Source organism: Uloborus diversus, chromosome 4 (genome assembly GCF_026930045.1).
Source record: "Uloborus diversus isolate 005 chromosome 4, Udiv.v.3.1, whole genome shotgun sequence".
Taxonomy (NCBI): Eukaryota; Metazoa; Arthropoda; class Arachnida; order Araneae; family Uloboridae; genus Uloborus; species Uloborus diversus.
In genome coordinates, this window is record NC_072734.1 from 165,395,527 (window position 1) to 165,409,580 (window position 14,054).

Sequence of the window (14,054 nt, forward strand, 5' to 3'; positions counted from 1 at the left end):
CATTTTCAGATTATTTTATCAATTTCAAATGGTATTTGGTCATTTGCTGGAATCTCGTCTTCAGTATCATACCCCGGAAAATTTCTGGAAATGTTTTCGTCTGTGGGGAGAGCCCATTAATGTCCGTGAGCAACAAGATGCTTTTGAGTTTTTTACCCATTTGATTGATCAAATTGATGAATACCTCATCAAAAATGGCTGGGATCCTGTATTCAAGCCAAAATATGAAGGGATGTTTTCAGATCAAAAAATCTGTCAAGGTTGTCCACATCGGTATGTGTTACTCATTTATTTCTATTGAAAAGCTTGTTTCTTAAAGTTTGTTTCTTGTATTGTAGATTAAAAAAACAATACAATTATCTTAATAATTAGTGTACATTTCTAAAAAATGAGTTAAGAAAAACTAAAGTTCGGGCAAACCTAATCTGGCAGCATTGTGAAGGCTATGCAGATCCTAATCACAGCCCTTTGACGCTGCCAAGCTAGTTTTACCCCAACTATAGTATGATTTCAAATCTATATTTGCAGTTTGATTGACTGAGATTGCAATGAATTCTGTAAAAGTCAAAATTAATGTTTGGTTTAGTTATGAAAGTAATGAATAAATTACAGCATTCATTAAAAGCATCATTTATTAATTTAAACAATGGTCAGCAATCTACCCTATATTAAAATATATGCAGTTCTGTAATGCATGTATACGTAATGATTTATAAATACACCAAAATTAAAAGATATTATTACAATGTAATATAGCATGAATTAGTGTTGTTGAATGTTGTAATATTCTCTTTTACTTTTCCCCACAAAACTTTTTCTGTATTTTACATCAGCATTATTTAGTTAAACTTGTTATTTAAGGGGTCGGGTTTTCAGTATCAAAAATCCTTTTTTTTTATAGGAATTTTTTTAGAGAAATGGTTTGATTAAATTTATTAAAGACTTTTATGTATCCTTATGTATGGTTTAAAAAATATTCTATGAAATTTTGATCAAAAAATATCCACAGACAAGCTGGTGACAGAGCTTTTCCCAGAACGCGTTTATAGAAAGATGATTTGCCCTGTTCACTGTATCTCAGTTGACAATTATTTGAAATCCAAAGCTATTGAATTTAGTCAAAGTATTATTTAACTCTCCGCCCAACGGTCTCCGATTTTTTTTTCCAGTTATATATCTTTCTTTTTCAGATATGAGAGGGAAGAAACATTTATGGCTTTGAACTTACCAGTAAAAAGTCAAAACCTAATAGATTCATTGGAGCAGTTTGTGAAAGGAGAACTTCTTGAGGGTCATAATGCTTACTTGTGTGAAAAATGTCATGAGAAGGTTAGTATTCTAAATATATCTACTAAATTTATTTGGTATTACTAACACTTTTAACCAAGTAACTTTTTATGTTTAATTAATTGTAATTAATTTTACATGTATGTGTGTATTTAAAATATATGTATATAACAGCTGCCTCAACCTCACCACCTGTGGCAGTTTGTGTGTCCCGCCTTCGGCGGTGCATTGTGACCGACACTTCAGCCTTGCCACCTACTGTTGCTGGTCCAACAGGCCTGCTGCAGATTGGTGTAGACTGCCTTCGGCAGTGTACTTAAGGGCTTCATCTCTTCTTGCTAAATGTAGTGGTACATTAATTAGTGAGCAGTACTTTAATTTTCGTTGCGTCTCATTTCTACAGCCGTTCTATTCCCAATTCTCTTTACCATCGTCTTGAATCGTTCAATCACTTACGCTTAAAACAAAAAAAGAGAGAGAAAATAGAAGCTGGACGAAAGAGGCCCTTGTTTTGCAGAGGTGAGAAAAACATAACCTTGAAAAAAGAACTGATGGTAGGATTTGGCAAAATAGCAGCTTTTGTGCCAGGGTGCTTGTTTTCCTTTGGGTAGTGAAAATGTCCTTGAAAATTAACATTTTAATCAATATCACTGCTGAGTACTGTTGCAGAAAAAACAAAAACTGCCTAAACATGATGTCTGAAAATTTTTGAATCAATCGATACCTGTTTTGATGCCAAGAGTAGTGATGGCATAGGTTGATAGTTTCATAGATACAGGTAGTTATCAAAATAATGGAAACACCTGAGAATAAAAGTGATATTTTTGAATGCGATTTGTATGCAATAAAGAATAAAATTAGCTATCTGTTTTTTTTTTATAAATAGCAATGTAAATATTCCGGTACTATTTGGTGGTTTAACGGAAGTTCTGGAAGTCTTAGATTTTTTTCAAGCACGTGAAATGTCGGACCTCTCAAATTTTTAAAGAGGCCAAATTGCTGGAATGCGTCTAGCTGAAGCAAGTGTAACTGAAACATTTCAACTTTTTGGCACATCTAAAAGTACAGTACCTAAAGTCATGACAGCATACACAGAGCGCAGTAAGACAAGCTCGGCAAAGCAAAATAGTGGGCGGAAAGAGAAGCTCGGTGAAATAAACCGACGATTATTGAAGTGGATTGTAATGTCTAAAAAGCGAACAACAGCAGCAAAAGTGACCACAAAACTCAATCATCATATAGAGTCACCAGTGTGAGCGATTAAAGTTAGAAGGGCTCCTTTAAAAAAAGAACATTTACGGCAGAGTAGCGATTCCCAAAAATTTTTTCCCAAGTGTTTCCATTACTTTGATAACTACCTATACATCAAGCTATAATAATATTATATTAATATACAAATGTGTGCATATATACAGTGAAGCACCTTTTATACGTTTCTCTTTTATACGTTTTTATCATTTGTACGTTTTTTAATTTGGTCCCTGCTGAGTTTAATACATATTAATGTATCCTGCTATACTTTTTTTTCATTTGTACGCTTTTATCATACAGTCCCTTCAGAAACGTATAAACGGTGCTTCACTGTATATATATATATATACACACACACACACACATCAGGGTCGAATTCATAAGTTTTCCAGTACCCAAGCACAATGAGAAATAATGTAATCCTGAGACAGAAGCAATTTTATTGGAAAGGAACTTATTTTCCCAGAAAAGCAGCACTAGACCTTGATTCTAGTACGTTCCGGCACCAACTTGCTTTCAATTTTTCTTGACCAATTTTATTTTGACATTTTTTTAACTGTTTGTTTCGATAAGCTATTAATTTTGAATGAATATATTACAAGTAAACCAACTATGGTTAGGGTAAACCTAACCTGGCAGCTTCATAATGCTGTGATCAGGATTTGTGTAGCCTTTACAATGGTGGTAGGTTAGCTTTGCCCTATTCTATACCTCTTTTCATCTTTACATAACTTCTAATTCTTTGTTTTGATCTGTTAGCTAAATTTAACGAATAAACTTGCACCTGACCCATAAAAAATACATAAATTCTATATCATCAGGAATATTTGCTCAAGCTTTAACCGTCATAGCATGTTTTATTTTTTTGTACGTGCCAGTAAAAGCATTTTAAAGCTATGTGTTTTTGTATTTAAAGTTTAGCTATTGCATGTTTTCCTCTTTTCAGCGAAATACCATGAAGAGAACTTGTATCAAAAGCTTGCCTCCTGTTTTGGTAATACAACTGAAACGCTTTGATTATGACTGGGAAGCAAATAGATCTCTCAAATTTGATGATTACTTCAAGGTAGTTGATTTCATTTGCATTTGTTTATTAGAGTCATCAGTGTTAAAGTTAATGAATTATAGTAAAGCATTGTTCATACATGATACAAGGAATTGACATAAAAGGAAGTATACATGAAAAATATCTACTTGACCAATTTTTGAAATCTTTCCCATCTGATCATCAAAATTTTTGACAAAGTTTTGTACCCTGTTTTTAGCATGTGTCAGACTATGTTTATAAAGCTTTTAGAGCCCAAATATTAAAACTAAAGATGTAAGGCCCATTTTAAGTTTGAATTTGTAATGTTTAATTTAAACTCTTAGTTGGCACAAAATCCAACTTTCTATTGAAACCTGAAATTAAAGGTGGTATTTTTTGGTGAAAAATCGATTTCTGAAATTGCTAGTTTGTAGTTTTTCAATTTAAGTAATTGTTGCCGAAAGCCAAAAACTTGGTAACTTTAATTTAGATTCATAAAAAGCTAGGATTAGCCAAAATTCTCTGAAAATTTTTACCAATCTTTGAACAGTCACAAATAAGGCTCTAAACTCAGGGAGAATTGATTTTTTTTTTCTTTGCCTTGCAGTAAGAGTAATAAATTTTCCTCTATCAAGTTTAAAATTCTTACTGTTGTAAAACTAACAGAAAATTATATACAATATCGGCAAAGTGAATGATCAGTATCTTTTAGATTCTGACTGAAGTTAATTCTGAAAATCAGCATAAACATTGAGAAAAGAAAGTATTTTGAAAAGCAAATAGTATTATTTGTAGGAGGTAGTTATGTTTTGAAAAAATTGCAAAGAAAGTATTTTTCTCAGTGGTAAAAGTTGCAAATAAAACACAAACAGTTAAGACATTTTATGATGCATAAATGAAAGTAAGTTACATTAATTTTCCTGTACTTTTTGTTTGGCTTTAAAAATCAATGTAAAACAAAAGGAGAGATTTATTTAAGTGGTGAGGTATTGATGAGAGAAAACCATCATAATACTGCAGATTATAATTTCATTTTTCAGTTTCCTTGGAAGTTAGACATGCAGCCGTATACAGCAGAAGGTATCCAAGAACGAGAAACTATGCATAGTGAAAGTGATTCTGATGATCATGTAGTGCCAGCCATTCCTAGTGTACAGAAAATAGGAAGCATTATGTATGAATTAGTTGGAATTGTGGTTCACAGTGGACAGGCTAATGCTGGACATTATTACAGTTATGTCAAAGAGAGAAGGTATTTATATTAGTTGAGCAATTCCACGGGTAACTAACTGACATTTTTGAAGCAAAACCATATGCATTTTGTCACATTCCACACAAGATATTCATTACTTGAAATATTTTTCTCTCGTTTATTACTATTTTTAAGCTGTATTTAAAGGTGTAGTTAAATTCTCAAAATGAATTTTGGTTGATTTTTTAAAAAATGGTTTAAAACATTGTAACTAACTGACATACTGGTTGCATTAATATCAGTCAGTTTTAAACTATTTTTTTAAAACCACCCAAACAATATTTTGGGAATTCAATTACATCATTAAACTTACCTTAACAATAAATCGGGGGAAAAGACTGAAGATGATGTATATTTTGCTTAGAATATGACAAAATGTGTGTGGTTTTGTTTCAAAAATGTCAGCCAGTTAACCGTGAAATTGCCCAGTTACCTATTTTTAATATTTCAGTTATTTTAAGTCAATTTGTTTATACAGTGAAACCTCCCTTAACGGACACTCCCGAATAACGGACACCTCTAATTAATGGACACTTTTGCAAGTCCCAGTCCCTCAATATAGGCCATTCCATGTAATTCACTCTGAATAACGGACACTCCGAATAACGGACAGTTATTTCACAAAAAATTTTCCTTGCGATCGTAGCGCTTCCGTTTTCTTTTCACAGAATATCTTAGTAACTGCTTGCCTTACAAAGCTTTTCATCCTCCACAATTGATCTTCCATCCCCACCCCCGTCATTTCCTTATCACTGTTTCTTGGAATTAAAAGGGTGGTAAGGGGCAGAGGCAGCGATTGGGGCTTAAAAGTTGGGGGCAGAAAAAAAAGAACTAAAAGACATGGTACTTTTTGCGGGCAGCAAAAAATGAAAAAGAAAAAAGTCATAATTTTGTAACAGCTAGTTTTGAGAGTATTGAAGCAGATAAGTGAAAACTGATGTCAGCCTAACAATTTTCGTACGTTTTTCTTAAGATTTTAATGAATTTTGTACACAATAACTATTCAAAAGTTTAAGATAAAAAAGAAGAAACTGGGCGCTTTTTCTAAGTGGGGCTCTCGGGAGATGCAATTGAGCAGACCAGCGCCGGTAGTAGTCGGCTTTATGGCGCCGTGGTTTCGTTTGGCTGTTTAATTTTTAGACATGAAAAAGATTTGCCCATATTCAAGGTCATATTGCCAACTGTCAATCATGCAATAGTGATACTCGAGATAAAATAAATAAATTAACCATAAAAAGTGTGGGGGGGGGAGGGGGGTTGCTCCGCCGAATCGCCGCCGTTGGTAATGCAAAAAAGAGATGTCAAACTGTTTTAACTGATTACTTTAGTTGATTAAATGCTTTTTAAGACAAGTGTGTGCTGTCAGTATACCTTTATTAAGAAAAAACAGATTTATTACACTTGACGTAAAATGTAGTAAACCTTTCGCAATTGTTTCGATTTTGTTCTACAAAGGGAACAACAGCCCACTTTGAAAAAGGTAAATTAAGTAGTTCCTCCTAATAGCGGACACCTCCCAATAACGGACAAAACTTCTAGTCCCTTGACTGTCCGCTATTCGGAGGTTTCACTGTAGAAAGAAGCCTTTCATGCATTGTATGCACGTGATAAAGGGCTGTCCATAAATGATGTCACACTTTTTTTTTCAACATTTGGACAACCCCTCACAATTTATCAAAGTGTCATACTTTGCCTTACCCCCGTCCCCCACCCCTTGTTACATGTTGTGCTGTTTTTCATTCCCACTTTCTCATTAAAAGACATGTGGTGTCACACTTGTTATCCGTTCCCTCTCTCTTTTCACAGACTCAAAATTTTCCAAACCTGTCTTCGCCCTCAAATGGAGACATCATTTGTGGACAACCCTTGAAATACAGTGAAGCAATGTTTATGTGTTTCTCTTTTATATGTTTTTATCAATCGTATGTTTTTTAGAGAGTTAATGCACATTAACATATACCTATTATGCGTTTTTTGATTTATGTGCTTTTTTTACAGTCCCTTCAAAAATGCATAACTGGTGTTTCATTGTACTATTTGTCATAAAGTAAATATTTTGAGTAAATCATATTTATTCCTGCTTCTACTGTAAGGACATTTAATATTCGAGTGCATAAAAATGCTATCATTTTTATTTTGTTCACTAGTGTTTGTTTGGTGTTATGCAGAATTTTATGATTAATTTTTTTCTTCTTCATTGACATGAAATGTGCAATATATCAAAGTTGAATTCATTTCCTAGTTGTTGCTTTTTTACGCTGTAAGAATTTCGTTCATGTTTGTTTGTGAATTTGCCAGCTAATGAATTAAACTTTTAATTTTAGATTGGATAGTGGGGAAAGACTTGGAAAGTGGTTTAAGTTCAATGACATTACTGTAGAAGAATTTGACATGAATGATACTTCTTTGGAAGCTGAATGCTTTGGTGGGACTTACAAAGCTAAAGTCAGAGATTCAAGTAATGTGTTTTCAATTTATGATGTTATTTGAATATACTTATGTGCTGTTTCATTTGTTTGAATATCAAATGCTATTTCATGCACAAAAGGAAAACTTTATATGTTTGGAGTATTCTGTCATTTATATCCTTATAATATTTATCATCAATAATGTGTTTCCAACTTAAGTAAAAAAACTAGTAAAATTAGGTTTTTTTTATATGTTTGCTGTTCTTAAAAGCAGAACTTGTGTACATTGTGACTTTTTAAAATATTTAAGTACTTATTAGCAGTCAAACGTTAAACAGTTTCTCGCAGATATGTACCAATTAAAGGAAATTTCTCTTATTTATTGGCGAATCTTTGCTTCCAGCAAAGCTTACAGTGAATTATTTTAAGCATTCTTTATTCTTTTCTTGCCAGCTAATAATAGGAATGTCTAAAAATAGATTTTGCACTTGTTAAGATGTGTGCATTTTTCTGCATTCAGAAAATCATTGCAGAAGAAAATAAATCTATATATATATATATAAATCTCATGTCACGATGTTTGTTCGGAGTAAACTCCGAAACTACTCAACCGATTTTTATCAAATTTCATACCTATGTGTCATTTGGTCCAACTTAAGAGATAGGATAGTTTTTATAATTTTTTAGTGCAAATTAAATATTAATTATACAATAATAGTATGAATTAATTGTTTAGTTCTAAAAATTCTTAATAGATGGCGGTGTAAGTTAATTAATCGATACAACGTTATCATCGTTTGACATCTACACTGTAAAAAAAATGCTGAAACCTTACTGAATATTTCCAAAGAATGTTTCAGGATTTTACAGGTTTTTATCCGCTTCCTGTGAAAATCGAATATATTGGTCAAAATTTCCTGAATCGCTACAATGTTTGTGTTGCCACGTAATCCATTAATTGCGTCATAATTTTCAAACACATTTGGAAGGCTTCAATTTTCAATTCGTTTAGCTTTTTGCAAAGACCATAAATAGATCCCAAGACCAAACAATGTCTACTTTCGCTTTGGACTTGAAACATACATTTTTCTCTCATGGGTAACCATATATCGCCTACTCACAAGTGGGAAAGCTATCATACCTTTCATATTAGCAAAAGACAGGTTAAACATAAACATTGTGCACAACTTAGTGCTTAGATAATTTTCAGTTTTCAAATAATAGAAACAATAGTTCGAAGTCAATGTTATCTACCTCATTGATAAAATTTAACTTTTATATGTTTTTAATTTAGTTAGTGTATTTTGTGAAGAAGTTATTGATTACAAACTATAGAGAAAGCTGAAATGAATAAAATGTAGTGTAGATTCTTAAAGTGTATGATGGTTTACGTTTAGTTTCTACATTCCAATATTTTACAATTAGTTTCGTTACTTACTTTTACTTACATACTTGCAAAATTTACTAAGCATATGTATGGTGATTTTGCCATAGAAAATTTCGTTTTTACTTACTGAATTCAAGTATTTGCTTCAGCATGCACTGTAAAAAACCTCCGAATTGTTACTGAGTAAAAATCCTCGATACTTGCTTACAATTCTGACTAAGCTTTGGTTATGTTTGCAGTATTGCTTATGCAAGTTCCCTAATAAATCAGAAAGGTAATAAGCTTTTTTTATACCTACCTAAGTTTACACTAAAGTTCCAGAAACACGACTAGCTTCAAACAGGAAGATCTATGAATTTTTCCAGGAGGCTTCCGAAATAATTTCAGGAAGGTTACGGAATTTTATCTGAAAGTGTTCCTGGTTTCGGCAAGACATGTTACTCGCAGAAATTGCCCATTAATTGCATCAGCTGCCCATTATTTTCCAGGAATATTTATGAATTGTTTTACATTGAAACACGCCCATTATCAATATCATATGCTTTAAAATCGGCTATACTATTTTAAGCTTTATTAAAAATATTATTTTAATTCTATCAAAATAATGAGTAAAAGATTATTTTAATCCAACTACTTTGCCACAGCAATGCGTGGCTGGGTCAGCTTATAAATAAATAAATAAATAATTGGGAAAGACCATTGATAGGACGCAGAGTGAACAATTCCACCCACAGCTAATCTCGAGTTTATTGTAAATAAGAAACACTTTTATTTTTTTATTTTGTATTCTCATTGATTAAGTTCTTTGATCAATGTTTTTTACTTATGTTTTAGGTAACTCTTATCCAGAAATACGTCAGCGATATTGGAATGCTTATATGCTTTTCTATGAGAAAATGGAGGAAGTAATGAGAACACCTAGAACTCCCAGAAAAACTCCTAATAAGTTTTCATTCAGGAAGTCTGATCGAGACATACCGATTTTAAATAGGTAAAATATTTATAAAATTTATGTTTTAAAGCAAGTAGTAATGGGAAAAAAAAAACACTTAATTATTACATCGAACCATTACTATTTTTGTGTTGGAAATGAAAACAATGTTGCATTTTTTTGTTTTTCAGAACGCCCAGCAAACATTCACCTTCAAGACTAAGTAATACACATAAACAAAAAGACAGTTTAAGCCAGTTAACACAACTTGTTGATAGAGGTGAAAGGCATGGTCTGTTTCTTGATAAAATTCCTGGGAGAATACAACAAGTAGTTCAAGATGAAAATTTACGCTTCATGCATAATAGAGATATATATAATGATTCTTATTTCCATTTTATTCGCCAACTCTTATTTGCAAACATGGTAAGTTCCATTAATTAAGCAATAAATATGTACTTTATTAAGAAGTCATTAGTAGTAAATTGATTTCTAGCGATTTAATTGATAGATCTGTGTGATTTTTCTTCTTTCTTTTTTGCCCCTCAAAAAAAAAAAAAAAAAAAAAAAAAAAAAAAAAAAAATTTTGATGCACTTTCTATACTTTAGTGCATGAAGCATTTGAAAAAATAATTAATTGAATTGTAACTTATTACCTTGTGATATATAATTTTTTTAGATACTGATGATTAGCAACAATACATGGAAAATTATTACTTAACAAGTTTTATGTAATATGCTTTTTTCAAGTTTTAGTATGTCTTGAAATTTACAAGTATGGAATCAAAAATTCCTCATAAAGCATATATTATGAGCTTCTAAAATGTTATTCATTTTTAAATTTGAAGCTTAGATTTTTTTTTTTAAATTACAATCAATTGTTATCCCCCCCGTCCAAAATTTGCAATTTTGTCTTTTATGCTTGTATTTTTGTTCACAAAATGCTTTGGCCTTCTTAAAAATAAAATTTTTGGTGGGAAAGTTTGATAGATTTTAGCATTTAATGCCTAAGCTTTTCTTCTGCTGAGAAAGATGTGACTTTTTAAAACTATTTAGTGATTGAAATATCTAAAGAATTAAAAGGTTAATGATATTTTCTTTCCTGTTTATTAAATTTTTTTATCTAAAATTTTTAACTATATTCAGCTTAGCATATAAAAAAAAATTGTAATAACTGCAAATGTATTTTTAATTGAATAAGTAAATATTTCTTTTCTAGCAACTATTGGAGGAGCCAGATTTTGCTAATTATGCTGTAAATAGTCTTCTTCCTCTAAGTTTGAATTTCCTTCTAAATACATATTTTCGCTACAAAAAGAGGAACAGGTTTGTAACTTTTTGTTAGATTTTAAAATATCTTGCATGAGGATCAAAGTTGTACCGTGTTCGGCGTTTAGAAATAGTTATTGCATTGCAGTCTTCATTTTCCATACTCTCATGAATTTTCTTCAAAAAATTATGGAATTAAGTGTTTAATATTGCAAAAGTGTTCAACATTCTGAAGCCCTTAAAATTCTAAGAAAATATTATATCCTCAGCTTCAGAGCAATAGTAGGATATCTTACTGTTATTTCTGGGCTTAGATGACTTGCTGTTGCTTTGAGGTGACAATATGTAGTAAAGAGAAATAAAATAATAGTTTAAAAAACTAAAAAAACACGCTGTAGTAACAAAATGAACTAAAAAGTTAAAAATAATCTTTAGATGACAAGTATATAAAGTAATTGACCAAACACTTAATTTTACTGCAATAAAAAAAAGCGTGGGGGCTGCCTATTTACATTTTTGTATGGATAACAAGTGGAAGAAATTTAGACAACTGATAAGATGCCCCCCCATGCTTTTTTTCTATTAAAGTAAAATTAAATGTTTGGTCAATTACTTTATATACTTGTTATCCAAAGATTATTTTGAACTTTTTAGTTCATTTTGCTACTAAAGTGTGTTTTTTTATTTTTTTAAACTATTATTTTATTATAATGGAATGTATCTTTATTCTATTACATTATTCGCATCAGACATTTTGAATGTCTGATGCTTTTGTTTTTTTAGTTTTTTAAACTACAGGGTTCCCAAATGGTTCGCTTTTTCCGTCAAAGTCCATTTTTTATGTCAAAGTTTGCTTTAGACCGCTTTTTAACATTTTGGTCCGATTATTCCGCTTTTACATTGTTTTTACTTAAATATCAGATTTTAAAAGTTTTTTTATTTCATTAAAAGTTACTCTACACCCAAACACGCTGCTTCAGCCCGCGTTAAACAAGGTTCGTACGCCCATGAAAAACCTTAAAAAGTTCTTGGGGAAAAAAAGAGGTCATTTTTTTTTTCGAGTGCTTGAATACCTTGAAAAAGTTTCTTTATTTCTTGAATTCTTTCAAAAAACATTGGATTGTGCTTGTAATTTTTTAAAAAATATTTCATTAGTGCAATTTTTTGAACGTATATATTTGATATGATTTATCTTGAAAAATTGCTTTCGTGTTTGAGGTTTCAATCCTTTTGCATCTTGTTAATATTTTGATGCTTTTTATGATCCAAAGTAATTTTGACATGTGCTACCTTAGCTTAGCTTATTTTTCGTTTAATTTCAATTATTAACAAAGGAACTATTTTGGAAACCATGGCAACATTGAACTTACTCGGACTTCACGGAAGATTGCTTCTTGCGTTTGAAATTTCAATCCTCTTGCATCTTGTAAACATTTTGATGTTTTTGACAATTGGAAGTTATTTTGACATATGCTACTTTAGATTAGCTTATTTTTCATTTAATTTCAATAATTAACGAAGGAATTATCTTAGAAACCATGGCAACATTGAACTTACTCGGACATTGCAGAAAATTGCTTTTAGGGTTTGAAATTTCAATCTTTTTGACTCATGTAAATATTAAAATATTTTGCCCAATCGAATGTTATTTTCCCATATGCCACCTTAGATTAGCATGTTTTGTATTTAATTTAGTAGAAAATAAATAAATTTATTTTATGGGAAACATACCAACATTGAACTTGGTTCGTGAAAATTTGCTTCTCTAAGCTTTTAATCATTTTACATCTTATAAATATTTTTATATTTATGGCAATTAGAAGTTATTTTGACATGCTATGTTAGATTAACTCGATTTAATTTTTATTTAAATAACTAAAAAATAAATAATTTTTGTGTTGTTTAATTCAAGTTTATTTAGTTTTGCAAACTTAATTTTGATTATTATTAGTTTATTTTCGGTTATTATTATTATTATTTTTTTTGGGGGGGGGGGTATTAAATTTAAACAATTGAGCAAATAACATTTTAAAGTAGCGTTTGTATTTGGAGCAAAGTTGAATTATATAATTTTGTGAAGTTTAATTTGTGTACATCATTTCATTGTCATGATGGCTGCTAAAGGGGGGAATTTGTTTTTTTCCCCATAAAAGTTCAAAGCACTCATGACCCTTTGCAATCATGGAGTATTTTTTTTAATGTAAGCTTTACGATTCTTGAAAATATACTTTGAATTTGAAAATTGCAAAACTAAGCCTCATGTGATCTGCTTCTCTTTGTGATTGAGCACTTCAGACATTTTTAGGAAAACTTTCAATACAGTAGATCTGTTTGATGTATGATAGATTCATATCGATTAAGAAGCGATATAACGCTATAAAGAAGATTACAAGACAGAAAAGCGCAAACATAATTCTAAACTAAAGAAAGATGAAGTACAGATTCATCTATCCTTCAGTGAGACTACTAGCATCCCTGGTTCAATTCTAAATGTATCATTATGCCTATTTAGTTCTAAGGAGGGTGCCTTAAGTGCTGAGCTAAGTGCCTCCCCCCCACCCAAATGCTTGTGTAAATAATATTATTATTCGATGGATAAAAAGATTAGTTGTGCAGAAGGTGATAAAGGAATTGTATAATTAAAAATCAGTATTATGGTTAATTAACGAATTATGTTCATGGATTTAGCAGCAGGCAGCTAATTTGCCTTTTGGTGCTTCCTTGGGTTTAAATGAATGGTCCTCCGAAAGTCTTCTTTTTAATCCTAACTGATTCTCTTTAGTCCTCTTTTTGATTAAAAATGTTCCTCTTTTACCCTTTTCTAAAGCTAAAATGTGTTGGGAGCCCTGAAACTATTATTTTATTTTTTAATTTTTAATTCATTTTGCTACAAAAGTGTGTTTTTTTAGTTTTTTAAACTATTTTATTTATTTCTTTTTCGCATTCTTGTGTGAGTCCCCATCCGTTGTCTGCTAAATGTAAGCATTTCTTATCCACAGATAAATTGATTATAGAATATTGCATTGTCATCGGGTCTGAGCTTGCATTCCATATTTTGAAAGAATCCGATCACAAAAAGTGGGCGAAAATTGAGTTGCAAGATTATAAATTTAATTTCAGTGTAGACGGGATTAGGCGTGGGGGGCATCTTATCAGTTGTCTTAAATTTCTACAACTTGTTATCCATGCAAAAATGTAAATAGGCTGCACTCCACGCTTTCTTTTATTGCAGTAAAATTAAG

General features: G+C 31.2%; 1 protein-coding gene across 1 annotated transcript in view; it reads left to right on the plus strand.

The window, feature by feature from the left end:
• Nucleotides 1-14,054, plus strand: part of LOC129220174 (ubiquitin carboxyl-terminal hydrolase 24-like) — a 99,704-nt gene that overhangs the window by 63,081 nt on the left and 22,569 nt on the right. The window contains exons 41-48 of the mRNA XM_054854528.1: nucleotides 10-273; nucleotides 1,191-1,329; nucleotides 3,485-3,604; nucleotides 4,606-4,817; nucleotides 7,142-7,275; nucleotides 9,447-9,603; nucleotides 9,735-9,969; nucleotides 10,763-10,869. Of these exons, the coding sequence (XP_054710503.1) occupies nucleotides 10-273; nucleotides 1,191-1,329; nucleotides 3,485-3,604; nucleotides 4,606-4,817; nucleotides 7,142-7,275; nucleotides 9,447-9,603; nucleotides 9,735-9,969; nucleotides 10,763-10,869 (1,368 nt within the window). The remainder of the gene's footprint in view (nucleotides 1-9; nucleotides 274-1,190; nucleotides 1,330-3,484; nucleotides 3,605-4,605; nucleotides 4,818-7,141; nucleotides 7,276-9,446; nucleotides 9,604-9,734; nucleotides 9,970-10,762; nucleotides 10,870-14,054) is intronic.